The sequence below is a fragment of the Canis lupus genome, chromosome 3, assembly GCF_011100685.1.
Source record: "Canis lupus familiaris isolate Mischka breed German Shepherd chromosome 3, alternate assembly UU_Cfam_GSD_1.0, whole genome shotgun sequence".
In the NCBI taxonomy this organism is placed as follows: Eukaryota; Metazoa; Chordata; class Mammalia; order Carnivora; family Canidae; genus Canis; species Canis lupus.
In genome coordinates this window covers 76,296,745-76,320,508 of record NC_049224.1, presented here as the reverse complement: position 1 = coordinate 76,320,508, position 23,764 = coordinate 76,296,745, and the positions used below count along the sequence as shown (strand labels likewise).

General features: G+C 35.2%; 1 protein-coding gene across 9 annotated transcripts in view; it reads right to left on the bottom strand.

Moving 5' to 3' along the window:
• Positions 1 to 23,764, bottom strand: part of ARAP2 (ArfGAP with RhoGAP domain, ankyrin repeat and PH domain 2) — a 190,719-nt gene that overhangs the window by 90,136 nt on the left and 76,819 nt on the right. For all 9 annotated transcript variants that reach the window (XM_038533515.1, XM_038533511.1, XM_038533510.1 and 6 more), the window contains 6 exons: positions 21,347 to 21,432; positions 20,058 to 20,240; positions 15,641 to 15,815; positions 15,042 to 15,176; positions 2,647 to 2,791; positions 284 to 386 (listed from right to left, as the gene is read on the bottom strand). In XM_038533515.1, the coding sequence (XP_038389443.1) occupies positions 284 to 386; positions 2,647 to 2,791; positions 15,042 to 15,176; positions 15,641 to 15,815; positions 20,058 to 20,240; positions 21,347 to 21,432 (827 nt within the window). The remainder of the gene's footprint in view (positions 1 to 283; positions 387 to 2,646; positions 2,792 to 15,041; positions 15,177 to 15,640; positions 15,816 to 20,057; positions 20,241 to 21,346; positions 21,433 to 23,764) is intronic.

Sequence of the window (23,764 nt, the reverse complement as noted above, 5' to 3'; positions counted from 1 at the left end):
CACAACATGGTCTCAATTCAAAGAATGATTCCTCAAAGGTCCTACATTATTTTTTTCTCTGCTTAAAGCTCTAGGAAGAAAACTCTTAATCTCTTTTGACTATAACCTTTGAACACTTAATGAAGTATGGACATTTCCCCAGAATCTTGTATAAAATTTTTATGGGTGGAAGAATATTCTTCCCTGGGGCCCTCATCCACAGCTCCAACTCTCTGAAACTCAATCAGAGACCCCAAGTTAAGAATATTCTCTGGTTTAGGGTGAATATGCAATTTTTAAATACCTTGGCTATTGCCTCTGTCCATTTTCTTTGAGCTTGAGATGTTTCAGCTCCAAATAAAAATGCACGTTCTGAGGGTAAATAGATCTCAAAGGTAAAGATGGGCCTATGGCACACATGAATAAAAAGATACCACTGTTTATGTCTGGCTTTTATGGAAACAAATAACACAAAAGTTAAACTTTTAATTAAATTCTCTTTGAAAACTGGATAATGTTTTGAAATCAATCATATTCTTCCACTGATTTATATTTTAATTCATTTGAATAAATGGAATACGCTGGATCAGACAAAAGGAATATTCTAATTACTTAATCATTGGACTACATGACTATGTTAATAATGCCCCATGTACTCTTCAGTTGACTGACGTGACAAAGCGCTCTCTTTCGACTCCTCCTCCAAGTCCAGGCCACCTTGACATTCTGTTTAAAGCAAACACTATCCAAACCATTCTCTAATCAGCCCTCTTCTTGTCTTCACATATTTTTCTCCCATTATCTCATATTATCCCAAAATTTTATCTCCTTACTGCAGATCAAAGTAGAGTAACATCTCAGGTCCTAAATTCTTTCCTGGGGCCCTCATCCACAGCTCCAACTCTTTTCTAGAACATGTTAACATTGCTGCTGTTACCTAAAAAAAAATCTCGAAATACCCTATATCAAAGTCTTCTTCCTTCTTCCTCTTTTGTATCCCACACTGGTTGTATGTGCCTCATGGTTCAATTTAGATGTATCACCATCTATTTTATTACGCTCAAAACCTTGGAATTTATTCACAGCAGCTTTTCAACCAGATTGTCCAGACAGTTAATCTCTTTAGTCCAATCATATAATTAAACTCACTGTTTTGTTTTGTTTTTTCTTTCTTTTCATGATCTTTTCCTCTAGGTAAACTCTAAGTAATTGTGGACTCTCTTCCTCCTCTCTCTCACCACTTGAGCTAGCTTTCTTCCTTAAATACAAATCTATGTAACTTCTCAATGTCTACATTACTGAGTTCAAACTCTATAAAGTGCTATTTCAGGAAACTCAAAGCTTGGCTGCAATAATTATTTTTTAACCTTATTTCAGTAAAACAAAACAAACAAGAAATTTATTTCACTGTCCATGGTTTCTCCTGCATTTCTACTTATATCAAGAACATTCTTTCAAGAATGTTTTATTTTTGAATATGACTACATGCTGACATAAACTAGTAATATTTTAAATTATATTTACTAATTAAGCAATTAAATATTAGAATGTATTTATTTTAATATTTCACAGTAAGCCATATATTAATTATTTTTTCAGAATAAAAGCACTATTAAGATTAAAACAAAAACAGAATCAATTAATAATCAGTTTTCTTGGCATAAATGTATCAAGCTAAACTAGAAAACAGTAGTCACTTTAACTAGTATATACCGGTCAGCATATATTAATGATACTACGATGTTACGCGTCATTTGACGTAAACAGAAGTTTTGCAAATCTCTTCCTATTCTCATAAAATTTATATTAAAATACGATGTTCCTATAAAACTGACTTATGCAGATTTTCATATTTATAGTTTTTCATTAATTTAACTACATTACAAAATATAACTTTCACATCAAGTATCTTAGATGATTTGTTTTTAGAAGTCCTCACAAAAAATGTATTAAACCATTCTTTGAGTCAAATATATTAAATAAATAATGCTTACTCTTTTAATTGCAACTTTAAAGAAACCATTAAAATGCTAAAGTAAATCTTTGGGGAATTTAGCATTTCAATATGGTATTAAATATATTTAGTTTATTTTAATGCAAATAAGTCATTACTGAGTATTTTCCTTTGAATGATAATGCATTAAATGAATGCATAAATGTTCCTATTACTCCACCATTTTAAACAATGAGTAAATTATAAAAATTTTAGGACATGTTCTAGAATGGAATGTTATAAATTTATTTAAGATTGGATGCAAATACATTAGCATTTCATAGAACCTAGTATGATATTTAATTTTTTCTACTTTTTAGCAAATTCCCTAAGGAATTTTCAGAACTTTTAAATAACTAGGCTTCAAGAAACTATTAAACTCAGGGGCACCTGGGTGGCTCAGTGGTTGAGCATCTGCCTTCAGCTCAGATCAGGATTCTGGAGTTCTGGGATGGAGTAAGGCACCAGGATCCCCACAGGGAGTCTGTTTCTCCTTCTGCCTATGTCTCTACCTCTCATGTCTCTCATGGATAAATAAATAAAATCTTAAAAAAATATATTAAGCTCTTCTACAACAAGCAAATGAAGAATTAAAGTAATAAAACTCTTATTGTCTGGTATGGTAAATATCAGGAAATATTCTTCATCTCCTACCTGTTTAATAGTAGACCTACCCTGTATTTAAATAGAAGTCTTCTTTGTGTACAGCCAGGCAGATAACTTCACTGATGTTAATGGTGCCATTAGGCGTGGTAGACTTATCATTTTCATAGTAACTCAAGAACCCTCCTTCCAAAACACACCACTTTTTATTTGTCTCTAGAAATTTAAAACAAATAATAAATTGAGTTATATCATAATTCTAATTTTTAAAAAATACATGGTTTAAATAATGACTGGATTCAAATAAATTCATTAATTTCCTATTTTGTGTAAAGAGTATGCTATTGCTGCATGGGATATACAGTTGTCACTTTCTCTGCTCTCAAAACATGTGCAATCTAGAAACAAGGAATTTATGAGACAAAAATAACTATGACATCGATGACCAGAAAAGCAAACAGATTTATAAAGAGACTGCTGCAAAACAACTCTGAAACAGCAAGGACTGATGTCTACAGAGAGTATTAGAGGAATAAACATAGTGTAAAAAGTAAGATTGTGGTTGATGTTAGGTAGGTATGCAAAAGAAAAAAAGGGGCCATAACCTGCAGTGCTCTTAATGCCCTGGTTAGGGAATTTAAAATTCAAATCATAAGAGATCTTAAACTATGGCCTACAGGCCAAATCCACATCATCACCTGTTTTTATAAATAAAGTTTTATTAAAACACAGCCACATGTATTCACTTATAGATTATCTGTGGCTGTTTTCCCACTAAAAGGGTAGAACTGAGTTGTGGCAAAGATCATCTAGCTTGCAAAGCTTAAATAATTTACTATCTGACTCTCTTCAGAAAAAGTTTGCTGAGCTTTGATTGTGTAGTTGATGGCGAGCCACGGGAATGGTTTCAGCAGAGGAATATGATCAGATACGAATTTTACATATTTTGCCTACTGTGGGAAATAGACTTAAGAAGTTAAGGCCAGTTAGGATACTGTCAACAGAGGCCTAAGTGAGAGATGAAGACAGCCAAAAGCAGGACAGTGGTAGCAAGGATGGGAGGAGAGAGTGGGAAGGAGGGAGAAACAGAAAAGTATACCTGCTTGTGTGTATTTTGAGGAGATAAACATATAATGGTTAGATTCAGAGGGCAAGGGAGAACTCACAAATGGTTGTGTCATTTTTAGCTTTGATTACAAGGTTGGCAATAGGTCCACTTTTATTTAAAAGAAAGGAGAAACAGTTTTAGAGGATATAATGAGTTTTCTTTTAGATTGAATCAGAGATAGCTTTTGGAAATCCAAGTGGGGATACCTATTAGATCACTCTAGAGATTTGCACCTTGGGGCAAGGAAAGGTCTCAATAACTAGGAAGTCTTTACGTTAAAGATAGTAGTTGAAAATATAAATTCACCAAAGATAAAATGTTAGGGAACTTAAAATCATAAGGAGTAATGATTGTAGGAGGGGTGAAATGCAATGAAGCAAGTGAGAAGAGACAGTGTATAAAACGGAAAGCGCCAAAACATTCCAAAAAGGGATGACTGCCACTATTAAATATAGCAAAGAAATCTAATAAAAGAAGGGCTTAAAAAAATCTGTTGGTCTTCCTAAGAAGAAGGTAACCATCTACTTTACTTTAGTGTGCAATGAAAGAAGCCAGGTTCCAGCATACTGAAGACTAAAGAGGAAGAAATGAAATCAGTCAGGATAGAGCAATAGCCTATGCCATTTAAAAAAAAAAGGGGGTATCAAACTCAAATGAAGGAATGAGCTATGGTAAGGCAAATGGCAGAACATCAAAAAATGTTTCTGGAGCTGAACTGAGGATGAACATTTTCTTTCTCAAAAACAGAGGAGAATACAGAGGAGAAATGGAAAGATACAGTTAAATCCTGAGCTAAGAAGACTTCTTAAAATGGTATTCCACTCAGCTAACCCAATGTCTCAAAGACTGGGTTGAGGCACAATCTCTCCTAGACCTCTTCTCCAAACTTTTATCATTGTCAGGCTGAATTAAGTATATTCCTATGGCATCCTCAGCACAATATGGATCCTAAGAAGGTGGAATTGGAACTCAAAGACTCTGGAGTGTAATAATGCCTTCATGGTACCTCCAAAAAACAACTTCACCATTCCCTTGGGTTCTTCTCTATAAAATTAAGATTAAAAAACATCAAATTCATAGGATTGCTGGGGTGATCAAAGCATGTAATGTTACACATGAAGCATGTCGAAAAGTGACTTTATAAGTGGCTGTTTAAATTCATACTAACAATGTAAAATACTTTTTCTAAATATAACTGGACTATCTAAACAATGTAACAATTTAATTTTTTTCATTTAACCAGAAATGTTATAAGTTATTTGGTAACAAGGACTGTCTCTTTCTATTCTTAAGAATCAACCACATTGCATAACCTAGGGGAAGTTTGTTGAAATCATTATTTTCAGAAATTAGGAAATGTTATTAGTTATGGATATGGCTCAGATGAGGTTGCCAACTTTAAGAGAAATACAAAAATAAGAAATGTGTTAAAGAATCAATAACAAGATCATAAATGGAATTACTTTTAAGCATAGGAGGATGGATCCAAGTATGCATCTCCATTTCCTCCCAAAACTACAACAGAACCACACTGAAGAGATAAAAGTAAAAACTCAAAAGAACAAAGAAAGAACCAAAGAATCCATAGTACATTGGAAATGACCGACCTGGGATCCCTGAGTGGCTCAGCGGTTTAGCGCCTGCCTTCACCCCAGGGCGTGATCCTGGAGTCCCAGGATCAAGTCCCACATCAGGCTCCGTGCATGGAGCCTGCTTATCCCTCTGCCTGTGTCTCTGCCTCTCTCTCTCTCTCTCTCTCTCTCTCTCTCTCCCCCCCCCTCTGTCTCTTATGAATAAATAAATATTTAAAAAAAAAAAAGGAAATGACTGACCTGTCTGAGAGGCAAAAGCTGGTAACTTCGGATATGCAAAGTAGAGGAAACAAATAATGTTCTACAAAGTTCCATAAAATACTTGAAAGGCTAATACCTAAGAAAGCACAGGGTAAGAAGTAGAATTGAATCAAGTTTATTACATAAAGGGAGTAAAGTCCACATATATTCTTCCCTGTGCTAAGCAGCTAAACAATAATCCCCCCTCATCCATGTGAAAGCTGAGTCCTTTACTCTGGAGAAACTGGACCAAACAGATTCTAAAATGAGAGACTCTAGGCATTGTTGAGGCAGAGGAAGTTGCCAGTGATAATCGAGATCCAAATCCCAGTATTCTCAGTAAGAGATGGAATCTTCTGAAACTGATCCCAAACATTTAAAAGAAAGCTTCCAACGTAAAAGACAGACACCAAAACCAAATATTTTTTTAAACTCTAAATAATAGCAGACTGTCAAAGGAAGATACTGTAACCATAAAACAAGAACAGCATGTTCTAAGAAGGAAAATCAAGAACACACACACACACAAAAGTAAGTATTTATAATTAAAAATGGAATCAGGAATTTTAAAAATTAGGAAAAAGAGAGAAAGCTTAGAAAAGAAACTCTCCAAAAGGCAAAACAAGGGGAAGAAAAAAATGATAGTATAAGATGATGGAGCTGTTAAAGAAGTAATACTATAAGAAGTAATATTACTTCCACGAAAAAAAATTAGAGAAGAAGAATTTTTCAAAGACAAAGAATAATGTCTAAGAATGAAAAAAAAAAAGGAATATCTTTTTTTGTCCATTAAAATTGTACTGTGCATGTGCATGTACTGCTTTGGTAAAATAAAAATCAGAAAAAAATTGTTTACAAGATCACCAAATAGTGTGCTTTTGTGGCCAATTTTAAAGGGCATGGTTCCCTAACTGGCAAATCTCAGCAATCTCAAAGGTCTGGAGGCAGAAGCTGGGAAAATAGAAAAGACTGGCCAAGCTATTCTTTAATGGGTAAAAAGAAATAAGCAATTTTGGAAGTTAGCAAGAATGCTTCAGGAATCACCATTAGGATCCAAATAAAAGGGGAAGAGGGCTGATGAACCAGAGCTAGAAATGGTTCGGGGTTGATGAACAAGAATAACTGAAAGCCTCAAAGAACTACATATAAAAATAAGGCCTGACCACAACAGTATAACCATGGAACATTAAATGTATAGAGTGAGCTAAATTCTGCTCCTGCATCAACTATGAGGTTATCAGTTCATAAAGTATGGTAATATATACAGGTTAACAGAACATGTGAGTCAATATAGTCGTGAGTATCAACAATGGTCTATACACAGGAAAACAATATTAGAATAAATGGAACTTAAGCTACAGATGATTATTACTGACATGGAAATGATATAGGGGAAAGAGAAGTCATTAACTGCTACAACTGAATGGAGTACTTAATAATGGAAGTCAGAAACTACTTCCTAAAGGCTGTAGCTGCTTTATTCCTTTTAATTTTGAAAATAAAATTTTGTGTCCTTACCCTCCATTAGTAGAGTCTAATGGAAGACAGTGGAGCTGGAAAGAAAGTGTCATTTCAGAAACAGGTCTATCCAGGCTTGTTCTGCTCCTACTGAATTCTGGAAATTATGTACAAATATAAAGCATGTATTTGTCTACTTTGCTCTTCTAATGGGTTTTACATTATGATACATTCCAAAAGTACCTATGTCACTCCTTGCATTCAGCTTATTTCCAAATTGAACTTTAGACATCAAAAATATAAACGCAAAGGAGTTCAAATGAAAGGGATGAACCCCAACCAGACACAGTGATTTTATATAACCTGTCTTTGCATTGCCAAAATTTATTAGTCTTAATTTCTATTTGAAAAACTAAAACAATGAGCTTTGAGAATTGAGGGAAATAAAAAAAAAAAAAAAAAACTAATCATCCCACATATTTCCTAGTAAAAGACACTAACATGAAAACTGAATTCCAAAAGATGTTATTTTGTATGGGTTTTAACGATGTAATTCTATAGTCTGTAGCTTGCCAAATAACCCTCTGAGTAAGTGAGGTAAAAATATTAAACTCCAATATTTTTAAAAAGGGAAAGCAGGAAGAAAAAAAAATATTCGAAATTTTCAGTCTCTTGAGGTAAAAAGATAATTATTTTTGAATTATCATCTCTCCATCCTATTTCTGGAGTCTAGAGATTGTACAAACTCTCAAATTTTACGTTATTGCCAAGAATTAAATTATATAATCAACCCATAATGTTGCATTTAAAATATACATTAGATCTACAGATATTAAGGGTAATGAATACGGTTTATACATACAGGTGTAATGAATACAATCTGTACATCAGATAATTTCCTGATTTTGATCACTATAGTGGAGTTATTTGAGGGAACGTCCTCCCTTTTTAGAAATACACACTGAGGTAATTAAGGGTAAAATGGCATAAAGTCCACAACTTTTAAATAATTCTAAAAATATGTGCATATACACACTTACACGTGTGTGTGTACATATATGCACACATACACAGGAAGAAAGAGGATAAAGTAAATGTAAGGTATTAAGATGTGGGAAGTCTGGGTGAAGGGTATATGAGAATTCTTTGCACCACACTTGCAACTTTTCTGTAAGCCTGAAATTATGTTAACACAATTAAAAAAAAAAAAAGTTAAAAGAAACTATAGATCACCCTACTCTTTACGTTTTTCTTTATCATAGGTAGGGTGGTAAGAAAGAAAGAAAACAAGATGATGTGTTTAGCCTCAAAAAGCATCAAGAGAAGAATCACTTAAAAGGCCGAAATCCTGACAGCTTAGTTAGGATCACTGTATTCTGAGAAACTGCCAAATGAAAAGCTGAATCAGCACTGGTAGAAGAAAACAGCACAAAGAATTTCTTGATGGGCCCTGGAAAAAAAAGTTCACAGAGACCCAATCAATGCCTACTGGAAGATGATATATTGAACATCCAGGACCTGAGCTCAAATCCTGAGCCTCAGTGTGTACTCTGCACAGTTATATGAAAATCATGAAAGGTGGGATACCTGGGTGGCTCAGTCAGTTAAGCGTCTGCCTTTGGCTCAGGTCATTATTCCAGGGTCCTGGGATCCAGCCCCACATTGGGGAGGGGGGGAGGTCCCCTGCTCAGCAGGGAGTCTGTTTCTCCTTCTCCCTCTATCCACCCCACACTCAAGCTTTCTCTCTCAAATAAATAAAATCTTAAAAAAAAAATCATGAAAGGCCCTAATTTTTTAAATGAATATTTATTGTAGATTTCTGAGATCTAAAATAAGGAAAAGTGTCAAAATGCTAACCAACTGAAGTTATAAAATTACTTCAAAACAATGGGCTCAGATGAAGAGGATAATTCTCAAAGAATAATGCAAAAAAAAAAAAAAAAAAGCACATTTATTGAGTACAGAGATAATTACTGGCACAGTTTAGGAATCCTACCCCTGTCCTCATGAAATTTGCAGTCCAATCCAAGAGGAGATGCGTTTGGAATAATAACCATGGTGGGGGCAGGTGTGTTTTTAGGGGTTAGAAGCACTGATGGAAGGAAGTCACCCTTAGACTAGAATGATAAACAGAAAAACATGGCTTTTGAAGTAGTAGTTTATGACTGAAAAGACATTAAAGTAGCGAAAAATACACCTGGAGCTACGACTACTCCATAATTCTGGGAAGAGCAATGAGAAAAGTCAAGGAAAGAGGAAACTGCCAAAAATCGGCTTGGCCAGAGAACCAGATTACACATGAAGTTAGCAAATAGGTAAAAAAGCCACAAACCCCCAGCAGAGGCCAGGCCCCAGGAGCCTGATGTGACAGGTGTTCAGGAGCTCCTTCCTTTCTCGGCAGACAAGTGCGAGTCACTGGAGGGTCTTAAACAAAAGGCATCAAATGCACAATGCATAAAATAAATATAAATGCAGAATCTAATTATGTAAATTATAATGGGAAACAAATGACAGATCCTTTTAAAAGGTGAGTACAAACCCATTTTCAGTGAGAAATATGGGCTTGAGGGGATTTAGTCCTAAAGCATTATCATCACTATAACCCCTGATTTGCTGTTTTTTTTTTTTTTTTTTTTTTTAAGTGGAAATGGGCCAGGGGTCAGACAGAGGAGGCACAGATATTACCTTTGAGGATTTACAGTAACAAAGCTGTGATAGGAAATCTTGGCATTCCTATTCATTTGGGAAACAAGGAAGAGCTGAAGTCAGAGTGCATTGGTCTGCTGAGCCCAATTCAGATATGCTCTCCTAACTCTGACTTTGAGAACACACTCTGCTACAGAAGTCTTATGGTTAACTAATTCCCAGAATTCCCAGAAGATGTTCACCAGAAATACAACTGGAGCCACAGAAAGGGCAACTCTCAGGACACAAGCTGTGTGTGTATGGTGGTTGGACTGGCTGGAGGGGTTATTTATTCTATTTAATCTTGATATTTAGGGAAGAAAAACAGGGAAGAAAAACAGTACTGGAATTTGCTCAAAAACAAGAAAGGACTCCAGAGCTGACCTAATGAAATACTACTATGAAGTGACATGGATACTACTGTTGGGTACACTAAGTGTCAGCTACCATCTATAGGATATGCCTAAACTCAGAGGGTAACGGAAAATCAGAAACAGCTATTTAGATATACCCTTTGCTGCTTCTGCTGCTCCTTATCCCCTCATCATCATATTTCTGTGCCATGTACACGTCTACAAATCGTATATACATTAACTCACTGAATCCTCAGAAAAAACCTATTAGGTCAGTTCTATTATACATCCCTCCTTGTACCTTGTCCACAGGGACAAAATGGTTAGTGACTTCTCCATGATCACACAAGTACTTAACATCAGAACTGAGAGGAGAACCCAGGCAGCCAAGATCTAGGAACATACCCTCTTGACCACTTAACCATGCTGCTTCTCTGCACCTCTTATACATTTGAAGCATGTATGTCCATTTTCAAAACACATTAGAGAGAGTAGAGGTCATAGCTTCTAATACACATGTGCACAGTAAATCCAAGATAGTAAAGGCAAAGTATTATTTGTTAAAACCATGAAGCTGTTTCCTGATGAAGGATTTCCTTAACTAATGGTATTCGGCATCCACTGAAAATAGGAATACACACTAGGAATTCTTTTCATTTAAAATAAATGTGTTTTAGCCTTGAACATTTTTAGACTATACAAGCTAGGCACTGATAGAACACAAGATCTTCGAAATTCCTCAATGCTAATTTATGAAATTAAATATAACCAGATGATATAGAGTTTCTAGCAAACCGTATCAACCACTTTCTTTTTAAAAATCAAACACCATGTCAACAAATCACGGTAAGACACCAAGGGGATAAAATAAGGTTGAAGGGAGAAAACAGAAAACAAAACCAGGATGCTATTATTCAGCTCTACACTTAGGTTTAACACGAGCTATCAATCTTTCTTTTCATGAACACTAAATTGAGAAGAAAAAAAAAAAAAAAAGAAAAAGAAAAATACAGATCAGTCTTCATAACCTGAGGCTAGAAGAACTTCGAATCCTGAAAACCTGAACTGACAATTTGAAGCCTCTTGTAACTCTCTGAAGGACTACATGCATTTTATTCTGACTTTTTTCTTCCTGTTTAATCATTTTGCTCTATGGCTGTCCTGACAAGCACCGACAGAGTGGTGCGGTCCAGGTGCTTGCCATTCAGGGGCAAAGGTGACAACCACATTTTCATCTCTAAATCTTTCCAAATAATTCATTTGTTTCCATAAAGCTGGTGCTTGGAGGAGTAACACCATTATAGCATCTTGAGAAAGAAAAGAAAAAAACAACAAAACAGAACTTGTTTCTTGGTAGTGTGACTTTTTCTTCATTTTTAAGTAGATAATTTCTGAACAAATATTTTGCATCTGCAATTATGTAATTTTTTAATTAGAGTCTAGTTGCCATACAATGTTATATTGCTTTCAGTTGTACAACACACCTTTCAGGCACACACCAGTGATTTGGTAATTCTATACATTGTGCAGTGCTCACCACGATGAACATGGTCACCATCTGCCACTATCTGTCACTATACAATATTATTATCTTCCTTATGCTGTAGCTTTCATTCCTATGACTTAATTATTTCACAATGGAAGCCTGTACTTCTTGATCCCCTTCACCTATTTTGCCCGACCTCCCCAACACTCCCTCCCCTTCAGCAATCATTGGTTTGTTTTCTGTGTTTATAATTTTGTTTCTGGTTTTTTGGTTTATTTGTCCATTTGTTTTGCTTTTTATATTCCACATGTAAGCAAATTCAGTATTTGTCTCTGACTTATTTCACTTACTATAATACTCTCTAGGTCCATCCATATTGTCCCAAACAGCAAGATACCACTCATTTTTATAGCTGAGTAATATTCCATTGTATGTATACACACCACATACATCTTCTTTATCTAATCTTCTGGGGATATTTAGTTTGCTTCCATAACTCAGCTACTATAAATAATGCTGCATATACCTTCTTTGAATTTAATGTGTTTGCTTTCTTTAGGTAAATACCCAATAGTGCAATTACCAGATCATATAGTATTCCTATGTTTAATTTTTTGAGGAAACTCCATATTATGTTCCACAGTGGTTGCACTGCTTTATATCCCTACCAACAGCACATGAGGGTTCTCCATATCCTGGTCAACATCAATTTATTGTCTTTTAGATACTTGCCATACTAACAGGTATAAGATGGTTTTGATTTGCACTTCCCTAATGATTAGTGATGTTGAGCATCTTTTCATGTGTCTGTTGACCCACAAGTATATCTTTCTAGGTACAAGTCAAAACCAAAATATTAACAAGTCTCTTACACTTTTATACCAGTAATAACTTGATTATTAGAGAAATGGTCACTTATTCAATAAATATTTACACATGACTACTATGTGTTGACACTATGTTAGGCACCAAAGATTTTATAATCTTGAATAAACCACCAAATGCTAATGTCTCATTAAGAGAGAGCAAGTGAGCAAGCTAGTGAGGCACAAATAAACTAATAAAGGAGGGATCATCTTCATGCAATAAATGCTATGCTGGAATAAGAGTCCCATGAAAGGAAAGAGCTGCCAGTGACAGCAGACTATAGTAGCACTAAACTGATGCCTGAAAAATGAGAAAACGCCAAACTGGGGGAAGTGCCCTTCTGGCAAAATGAACAACTGCAAAAGTCCAAAAGGGCAAAAAGGAACATGACATGTTGTAGAAATAGAGAGGAAAACAGTGTGACCAGGCCTATGAAGGTAGGGAGGAATAATATGAGATGAAGAGGGGAAGGCATAGGAGGGTCTCTTATGTGACAATAAGGAACAGGGATATATTCTGTTACGGGAAGCTGTTGAATATACTCAAACAATGAAAATACAAAATCTGATTTACATTTTTAATGACCATGGAATCTGCTTTTGGAGAATGCTTTGGAAGGAAGCTAGAGTAGCTACTGGGACACAAATCAAGAGAAGTGTTGCATCCCAGGTAGGACGTGATGGTAGCTGGGCTGGGATTACGTTAGTGAAGAGGAAAGCCAACTGATTTAAGACCTATTTTAAGTTCGAAATGATAGAACTTGGTGACAAACTGGGTGAAAAAAATGAAGACTATCAAAGTTTACACTACCAGGAAATTATGTCCCAATGAAATCATTTCTGCTATGCTACATAGCCAAAGTACAAAAGCATATTCATATTACTTAAAACAGGATTCCAAATGAGATAACATCCTCAATTAAATTACAAAGGATGAACCAGTTTCTAATTTTGGAAATGAAATATAACAACAACAAAAAATCCATAGTTAACTTGTAAAAGATAAAAGGAAAGAATTAGTTACGAGTTTAAAAACATCAATTTATTCCTCTACTGATTAAGAAAAGCAATCTATTCCAAGAAAATATTAAAACAAACTGTTAAGTCTATAAATATTATAAGCACAGTGTTTTTATTTTGTATTTTATTGTTGCCAGAAAATAAATGAAAGCTTATTTTAAGCTGCAGAGTACTTATGATACTATGAAGTCTCAGAAAGAAAATCTCATATTTCAAACTCCCTATTTCATCTTTCTTTAAGAGATTTAAAGGGTGGGTCTAAGATCTCTTCATATTCTAGAAAACTTGTAAACTTATTAACAAGCACATTAACTGCCTATTATTGAATTATTTTAATAATTACTATAGCCAATGCATAGATTATTCGGTTACTCCTCTTGCCACTTCTGACCAACTTCTACCTAAGGGTTAAATACTAAAGAGCAATGGAAGATTGAGAAAATTCTCTATAAAATTTGCCATTTGTTATCAGTTTGAGTACAGACATTTAATAACCAACTGCCGAAAGAACCAAAATCATCTAAATTCAAAATGTCACCCAGTCGTAATACTTTGACCAAGACAAAAGTGTTACAGCATTATGAGGATTACAATTAATGTACATAAAGTATCTAAAAATAACGCTTTATACATAGTACCTGTTCACTAAAGGGTAGCTACTATTTTCTGGAAAATCTAATAAGGTAAGGTTAATTCCAATATAATTCTACTTAGACATATCATTTATTTGGACATAAAGCATTTATACCAAAGCAATCACTTTAAATGCACAAAGATCAGGATTAACACTCTAAAGTGAGTTTTTCATCCTATTGTTCCTTTGATAGAGTAGTAAGGCTGAATTATACCATGTAGGGAATTAATACTGGGCTCCTGAGCCTCTAAACACCCACCACCAATTGGCCTATACAGCTTAATATCTCTTAAATCCTCTTTGTTCCAGTAAGACAGATCTCATTATATATTCCTGCCTATATTTCTCAAATTAGTTCATATGTATTTAACAATGAGCATGAGACCTGTGTCTTATTCATTTTTGTAATTCCTAATGCTCAGGACACGCTTGACACAAGGAGCTAGTTGCAGAGATGGATAAATGCCTACCGTGTCTGTTCAGATAATTCCCCAAACCTAAAATACATTGTTAAATTTAATTAATTTCCATCATTTTTTGAAACCATGCCTAAGCTTTATTCTACTTACACACACATAACTTATAATCAGAATAAACTGAACTACTTCATATCCCTTAGTATGCCAATAGAATATGTACTAAAAACTTGTCAGTTCTGCCTATGTGTTGACATTTATCTATATTATCTCCCCAGTTAAGGTGTCTGTCTCTAAGGGAAGGGGCTGAGTTTCACATTTCTTTGGAATAACCCTTAAATCCTGAAACAAGAGTCGGTTGGCCGTAAAGTAGACATCAGTGAATTCTGTTGAGAATTCACACAGCATTCCAACTCAGTGGTAAATCCCTGCTGCAGTGCATGAAATAGTATTTGCGCCTTGAAGCATTTACAAATCCTCAAAAAATATTTCTGTATTATAAAGATCAAATCTAACATCTTAAAGGAAAAAATCAAAATATAAACATAATTATTTTGATAATGAAAGTTTTATCAGATAACAAAATCAAAAAGAAGCAGAAAAGATACCTTCAAGCAGTTTTTTCTCCGAAGAGAGTTTAGAAGCAGCAGAAGGAGCCTGATACAAAAAGTCACAGAGGAACGTGGATTGGGAGGACTCCTGACTTAATCCACCTTCAGAGTGAATATCATGTTGAGGGAAATCTGAAAAAATTACAGAAATAACATATTTGAAATCTAAAATGTAAATAACTTCCCTTTGGTTATGAATATGTAGGTGAGTTTTTTGCTAGAAGAAAAGTTACTTCAAATTTTCCACAGAATAGCTATATATTTATTTCATGTTGCTTAGAATTTGCAAATAATCACTTAAGCTATGTTTATTATTCATATATGAAAATCAGATTTAATTTTGGTGAAAATGCTTATGTGGGGTTAACTATTTTAATCTTTAATTTATATGATTAAAGAAATATAAAAGATTTATTCCCTAAACATTTTCCTTGAAGTGAAACAAAATATGGTCCTAAGCACCTTCTATCTTTTTAATAATCACACTTGTCTTCATTCTGATGGTTTTTCTTATTTAAGAAATAAACAGATTTGTAATTTAGTCCTTTCAGGGATATAGCAGAAGAGACCTGGCTAATGAAGGGACAGAGACCGACCTGAGAATTTGTTATGGTAGAGAAATTCCATCTGTAGACTTTGGCCAGCCTTCTTGGCCAGCAGGTAGGGGGTGCTATACACAGGGTCTCCAGTTGCACACATGACATCTGCTCCACTGAACAGCAAAGCCATTGTTTCCAGAACGTCTGGTTTCACTACAGCAGCACACAGAGCCTGGTCGTTAAAAGAAAATACACTTTTTAAAGGGAAGAAAAATACAATTCTAGCTATTAAAATGTGTGAAAATCAGCCAAGCCATTTATAAAATGAAGTTGTATTCCCTTTTTTTAACCAAGAAAGTTAGTAAGAAGTATGCCCTGAATTAAGTAATAGGCTCAAAAGACCTGCTTTGTATGAATTTAAGTTACAACCTAAGACCTCCAAATTTTAATTCATTGTTCCATTGTTGTGATATTCCAAACCTTCCAACATACCAGAGTTGCTTAGGAAGACATTTTTTATGTTTATGTACTATGATAATGGCTGGTGCTAAGAAAATGCAAAACGTTTAAAATGTAATAATGAAGTATATCTGTTAAGTGTTTTGTCATATGAATGTTATATGCATGTATTTTTCAGCCTAATCGGGATCTATCTCATATTTTAAACTATTGTTGTGCTTCAGGAATTTGAAAGATGAGTGCAACGCAAATACAGTATCTTTCCCTTTCTGTGAGGTATGGGTGGGGAGGAGGAATAGCAAGCAGGAGGTAATAAAACAACACTGACTTATGTTATACATCATTGTACAAACACTAGGAATTGCTGGAACCGAACTGTGTTGTTGCTGCTTTTATTGTTACCGTGAAGTAATAAGCTGCCTTCACATCTCTTCTCATCCTCTCTTTCTGCTTCCTCACTTTACTGGCTTCCCATTTGGTTCTAAATCCTGTGATTTCAGCATTCTGATCCTGTCTGTTTTTGTAGCCCTGGACTTACCATTTCATCTCCTTCTTGACCTGGTGCACTTAGATAGATCACTGGTTAATTTACGCTAATGCAACTTCAGAATAATTGCTCATTAAATGTCCCAATAAGCAGCTCAGAGTATACAACCAAGAAATCCCACAATGCATTCACGGTTCCAGACCTGGATGGTCAACTGTTAAAAAATGTCCTAACATGTCCTACCAAGGTCTAGATGACCTACAGAATTTCCTTTGCATCACAATCAAACAGGCTAACCTATGCCTGACTTTATCCTGTTTTGCTAGGTGATCTTAGGCAATCCCTTCACTTCCCTGAGTCTTAGTTTACCTCATCTACAAGATAAGGGTGCTAGAAAAGATACCAGCTAACATTCCATCCACTGCAATAGCCTTTGACTGCCCTCCCATTTAATCTTATTTGCTCATATTTTATCCCCCCACTGCTGTTTTCCTCCACAGCACAATGTATTTGCTATGGTGTATTTACCGGACTCTGGCTATTCATGGTCAGTCTCCCTTACTTGACTATCACGCTCATGAATAAAAGAGGCACATTTACGTTTTACTACAACTGTATCCCCAGAACCTAAAAAAGAACTCAGAACTTGTAAGTGTGCAATAAATATCGATCCACTATGAACACTAAATGGAAAAAGGTTAGTCTCTTCAACAAATGGTGTTGGGAAACTCGATAACCACATACAGAAAAGTGAAATTGGAGCCCTATCTTATACCATTCACAAAAATACACTCAAAAAAGATTAAAGACTTAAATATAAGATTGATACCTTAAAAATCCTAGAAGAAAACACAAGGAAAAGCTCCTTGAAATTGGTCTTGACAGTGACTTTTTGGAGATGACACCAAAAGCATAAGCAACAAAAGAAAAAAATCAATAAGCTGGAGTATATCAAACTAAAAAGCTGCTTCACATCTGAAGAAAAAAAATCAACAAAATGAAAAGGCAAACCTACAGAATAGGAGTAAATATTTGCAAAACATACATTAGATAAGGAGTTTATAACCAAAATATATAAAGAACTTGGGGAAACTGGGTGGCTCAGTTGGTTAAGCATCTGCCTTCAGCTCAGATCATGATCCCAGGGCCCTGGGATGAAGCCCTGCATTGGGCTCCCCATTCAGCACAGAGTCTGTTTCTCCTTCTACTTTCACCTCTCCCCCACTCATGCTCACTGCCCCTCATTCTCTCTCAAATAAACAATACCTTAATATATATAGAGAGAGAGAACTCACAAGCCCCAAAAATAGCCAATTAAAAAGTGAGCAGAGAAACTGAAGACACATTTTTCCAAGAACACATCCAAATGATCAACAGTTACATGAAAAATGTTCAAGATTATTAATCAAGGAAATGCAAATCAAATCACAATAAGTTACTATGACACACCTATTGAAATATTAGATATGCAATCTCACGTCTATTAGAACATTATTCATAATAGCCAATATATGTAAACAACCTAAGAATCATCAACAGATGAGTGAATAAAGACAATATGGTATACATACATACATACACACACACACACACACACACACACACACACAAATATTATTCAGCCATGAGGAAGAAGGAAATCCCACCATTTGGGACATGGATGGAACCTGGAGGCATAATGTTCAATGAGATTAGCCAGACAGAGAAAGACAAATATTATATATCACTTATATGTAAAATCTAAAAAAGCCAAACTCATAGGAACACAGATTATAATGTGGTTACCAAGGGGTGTGGGGGGATGGGCGTGAGACGTTGTTTAAGGGTACAAACTTGCAACTAGAAGATAAATACGTTCTGGAGATCTAATGAACACCCTATTGGCTATAATCAATAATACTATATTATTTACCTCAATATTGCTACAGGACTAGACCTCAAATGTTCTCACTACAAAACAGAAATGATAATTACGTGATGTAATACAGGGGTCAGCTACAGTGGCAATCATACTGAAATACATAAATCAACAGTACCAAATCAACAGGTTGAATAAACTCATACAACATTGTATGTAAATTGTATCTCAATTAAAAATGTCTGTTCAATAAAACACATTTTTTGTAAGAATTATTTGCTGACATTAAGAGTACTATTTTTAAGAAGCCCATTGCAGAAATAAATTTCAATGGGTAGATTTCTCTATAATATTCTTAGAATAATTCAATTGCTAGTAATTAATGTAAAACGTATCTAATAGAAACTGTGTGGTGTGGCAGACAGGACTTTATTTGGGGACATCAATATACCTACCAGTAAGATACCCATAACTATCAGAAAGAAAGAAACCATTTGAGGAAAATATGCCTTAGTTCTCTAACTTCACCAGTTATTCCCCCAAATCCACAATTTAGTAATTATATACTTATTTATTATGGACCTCTAGTGCACAGAAGTAATCATATCCTTGGTTTACAATACCTGTTGTTACTATACCATGTACATCTCATATACTGGTCAATATTAATAATGTAATTAGCACCAATGAAACCGCCACCCAAAACAAAACTAAATGTCTTAGTAATAACCTATATAAATATATAATTCCCAGGCCCCTCCCCCATACCATCTCCCCTTAGCTGCCCATTCTGAATCCTTCATATTTTGTGTACCATTGCTTTAACATCAACTGGTGGCCTCATTTTATTAACACCAAAGATGTATAAATACTAAAAACTTAGTTTAGGGGAACTAATCCAATAGAAATGTAAATCAATTGTATGATCTTGTAACTACTACAGACGTATGAAAAAGGCCTTTATCTGCTGACGTTCCAAAATGTTCAGTATCATGCCACCTACCTGAGGATTTTTAATCATAAGTACTGCCACTAAAAGCATACTAAAAAACCAAGAACCATGAAAGACCATATTCTCTAAGCATAGAAACAATAGGCACATAAAAGTAGTTGTATTAAATATCTCTACAGGGATGAGCCTCATAACACATAAGAAACTGAAGCAGCAATTTCAAAAATGAAAAGGGGCAGGATGCTTAACATATCCTCTGCCAAAAAAGTGAAGAACAAGTGGGCAGCATAAAACAGGTACCAGAAGGTCTGGAATCAGTCAGGGAAAGGTAAATAATGGGGTCAACAGCACTAAGCAAACAATTGCTTGTAACACTGAGTAAATGATGTTTATTTTGGTGACGTATGTCAGCAATGTACAAGCTGAAGTTATGTTTAGTGTCCTGTCCCTATAAGGAAAGTTGCCACAGTTTCCAGAATATTGGAGTAAGTTAGCCAGAACCTCATGTTATGGGCAAATAATTTATTCACTACTGATCATGAATTCTTAAGCGAAACGGTGATAAAATCAATAGTACAATCTCACAAATGGAAATAAAATAACAGTAAACAATACTTATAGCAGATAGTAAAGGACTTTTTAAAATTCTTTCAAAATCCTTGACCCATGTTTTAAAAGACATCAAGACCCATGTCTACTGTTATATATTTTCTGATACCTTGTTTAATTCTTCTTTGGTGAGAGATGCCAATAGGGTCTTTCTGAATCTTCCTTCTTTGTACTTCTGAGTGATGAAGTTTTTTCTCTTCTCTACAGGTGAGTCCATGTGTAATTCTTCATCTTTTTGAAGATTACCAGCCCAAAAGTCATTTGCTCTTTTGTTTCCAATGACAATAAAGAGCTGAATTGTCAGAAAGTTATAAAACAATATCAATTTATAAAATGTACTTGAGTTTGCAAAAACCTGACTCACAAATTAAAATTTAACTTAGAGGGCACCTGGGTGGCTATTTCAGTTAAGCATCAGACTCACAATGTCAGGGTCATGAGATCAAGCCCTGCATAGGGCGTCACACTGAGCACAGAATTTGCTTAAGATTCTCTCTCCCTCAGCCCCTCCCGTCTCCACATGCATACTCTCCCCCTGTCCAAAATATAACTTAGTATAAAGTATGCAAAAACACATGAAAAATTCACATCTTTCAGGAAGATGGAGTATGAAAGCAGATATTATTTCTATTTTAAATACAGCCTCATTGCTTTTAGTAACAGTACAAGATTAGCTAGAAAGAAATTGTAAGTAACCCAAATTGCAGCAAAAGCATTATTTTTTGAGGCTCACAAGTAGGTGGGATAATGTGGTTGAGAGGGTTACTGAAATCCAAGAAGAAAATGGAATCAGTAGAAAGTCAGATATGAGCACAGTTAATGACAGAGCATGGCCAAGAGAAAGAATAGAAAAATTTGCCCAAATGTTTCCATTCACTTTTCTAATATTTTATCCATACTGGGTTAAAAAGAAAAAAATTCCGACTTTAAAAAAAAAGAGACTGCTGTTAACCCTTTCAAAGTAGTTATTGCTATTAAATTCCTTGTACCTTTTATTTTTAAAATAATTCTCTCATTTAAGAAGCATTCTAAAAGTTGAAGTAGAAAGCTACTATTATCAAACAGGCTATAAGCCATTTTTATGGTGTGGTAAGAACTTTATCACAGAGCTTCTTTTTTTTTTTTTAAGATTTTATTTATTTATTCATGAGAGACTCAGAGAGAGAGAGAGAGAGAGAGGCAGAAACACAGGCAGAGGGAGAAGCAGGCTCCATGCAGGGAGCCTGATGTAGGACTCTATCCTGGGTCTCCAGGATCAGGCCCTGGGCCGAAGGCGGTGCTAAACCGCTAAGCCACCTGGGCTGCCCCATCAAAGAGCTTCTAAAGTAATTCATGCCACCCCACTACTAATGACCAACTGATCCCTAGTAACCACACCCACAGTTAGGTTGGGCTTACCTCAATGAGTTCATTGCTCCAAATGCTGGCATCCATTTTTAGACTTCTAACCTTGGAATCTTTTGGTCCTAAAGATCTATGTTGTCCTAAAGTTAAGATACAATTGCATTTATATTTCAGTTTTTATGTAAATGTATTTAATCTTTTTAAAAAAATGTGTATCTATGCATACATGTATGTGTGTATGTATATATCTTTTCAACTTAACACACACCAATATCTACTTTCCTTAATACAATAGCATTAAGGGTAGTAGTGATAATTATACAGAAATCCCAACCACAATGAAGATAATAGTAATCATCTTCATCACTACCCTGTGCTGGTATAAAACTAGTTTTAAAACTATATATGTGTAAAAAAAGGAAAAAACTATGTGTGTGTGTGTACACATATGTATGTGTGTACATTCATCACTTGCAAATTAACTAGCAATTATAGGTTACTGAAAACCTTTTATAACAGGTATGTTTAAATTACATGTATGTAAACACAGATTTCCTTTACTCCTAAAAAAATCTAGCAACAACTCTAATAAACATGTATCTAAAAATATGCAGTGGATTCTTTATTCTACTCTTATTCCTGAGAGTAAGAGCCCAGCATTCTATTAGCATTGATTCAATTATGCTATATAAATCATTATTCAGTCATTACTGGGCACCCAGGAGTGTGTCTGCTGCTCTTTCTAAGCCAGGAAGGGCAAAGGTGTTCAAGACATTGTCCTGATGTAATGAACGCTGGGTATTATTACATAAGACTGATGAATCACTGACATCTAGCTCTGAAACCAATAATAATACATTGTGTTAACTGATTTTAAATTTTAAAAATGGAAGAAAAAAAAAAGACATCGTCCTTATCTTAAGGACTTTCTGCCTAGAAACATAAAAGTTCATTCCTCTCTCTACAAGTAAGAAGGGCCTTTCCTCTTTTCTTTAAAATGGCAACTACTCAGAGCACAAAGTCTTAAAATCCCAATGGCAGAAATATGCATAGGTTTGTATTTATAAAGACCAACTAAGGACAACACCGAAAGAGATCAAACTCATAAAACAGGCAAAAGAACTGGAAAGAACCTCTGGAGTACTGGAGGCAAAAAACAAAACAAAACAAACAAAAAATGATAGAATCTAAGTTGAGGCAGCAGGAGGAGAAACAAAAGGGAGGGTAGATTTAGAAATCCTGAGATGATAAAAAAGAATGCTGGGACTTGGTGGGCTCTAAGGAAAGGGAGAGGGTTAAGAGACTCTCCAGTTTTAGGCTTGAATATAAGGTTGACAGTACTGCCTCTGACCAAGATGTGGAATAAATGAAAATGTTCAGTTTTATGTAATGAACTGGGCAGCAATGAGAGCTCCTTTTTTCACATGCTATTTTTGATGTGTCTTAGGCAAATCCAAGAAGGGAGTCCAGTCCGGTAGGTAGACCTAAGGGTATGGTGCCCTACAGGAGGAGAATCATCCACTTACAAATGAGTACTGAACTTAATTGGTAAATAACATCAACCAGGAACAACAGAGTGAAAGAAGACTGAGGATGTAACCCAAAAGAACACACATATCTCAGGACCAGGCAACGGAAAAGTAACCTGAAAATGGATGACCAGAATATTAAGAACACACAAAGAGAAAACAGTATCTTGGAAGTTAAGGGAGGATGGGAAGTCAGAGAGAAACACTGGTCAAATGCTGCAGTGCCAAATACTGCAGAGAAAACAATAAAGATAGAACAGACTACACAGAAGAGAGGTAAAATACATCGGTATGCATGGCAAAAATACTTTTTACCAGACTAAGGAGAAGAGAAAACTGACCATAGGCTGAAGAAAAACTAGGAAGTTAAAGAAATGAAGGAAATCTGTGCAGAAGTCTACTCTTGAAAGTACCCTGTCTGTGAAGGCAAAAAAGACAGAAATGATACATATTCAGGGGAATGGAAAGTTTTCAGGAAGCTAGTGTCAACACGACAGACTTACATAAGTATATGTACTGAAATAAAAGAAACCATGGTTGGACAATTACAGAGAGGGAATAAGTGATGGGGGTGAGGATCCTAAGAAGAGAAGAAAGAAGCACGGACATGAGTAGAAAAAAATAGCCTTGGACAACACAAAGGCTCTCTTCCAATGAGACTGAAGAGGAAAAAAGGTTGGGAAAAAATACAAAGTAGAGAGGGAATAGCTGATGCTTTTCCTTGTTGCCGTTGATGTTAATTAGCTCCTGAGAAAATCTATCTCAGTTTGGTAAGAACTGTAGAAGCACAGAACTCTTGAAAAGTATTAAGGGCTTGAAGCAACTGTCCTAGTCTCTGCTTTGCTCTAGCTGAAGAAGTAACCCTCCTCCATATTCTCTCAAAGAAACCTGTACTCCATTCTGGTCTTGTCTTTATCATACTCTACTATAATTAGTATTATTT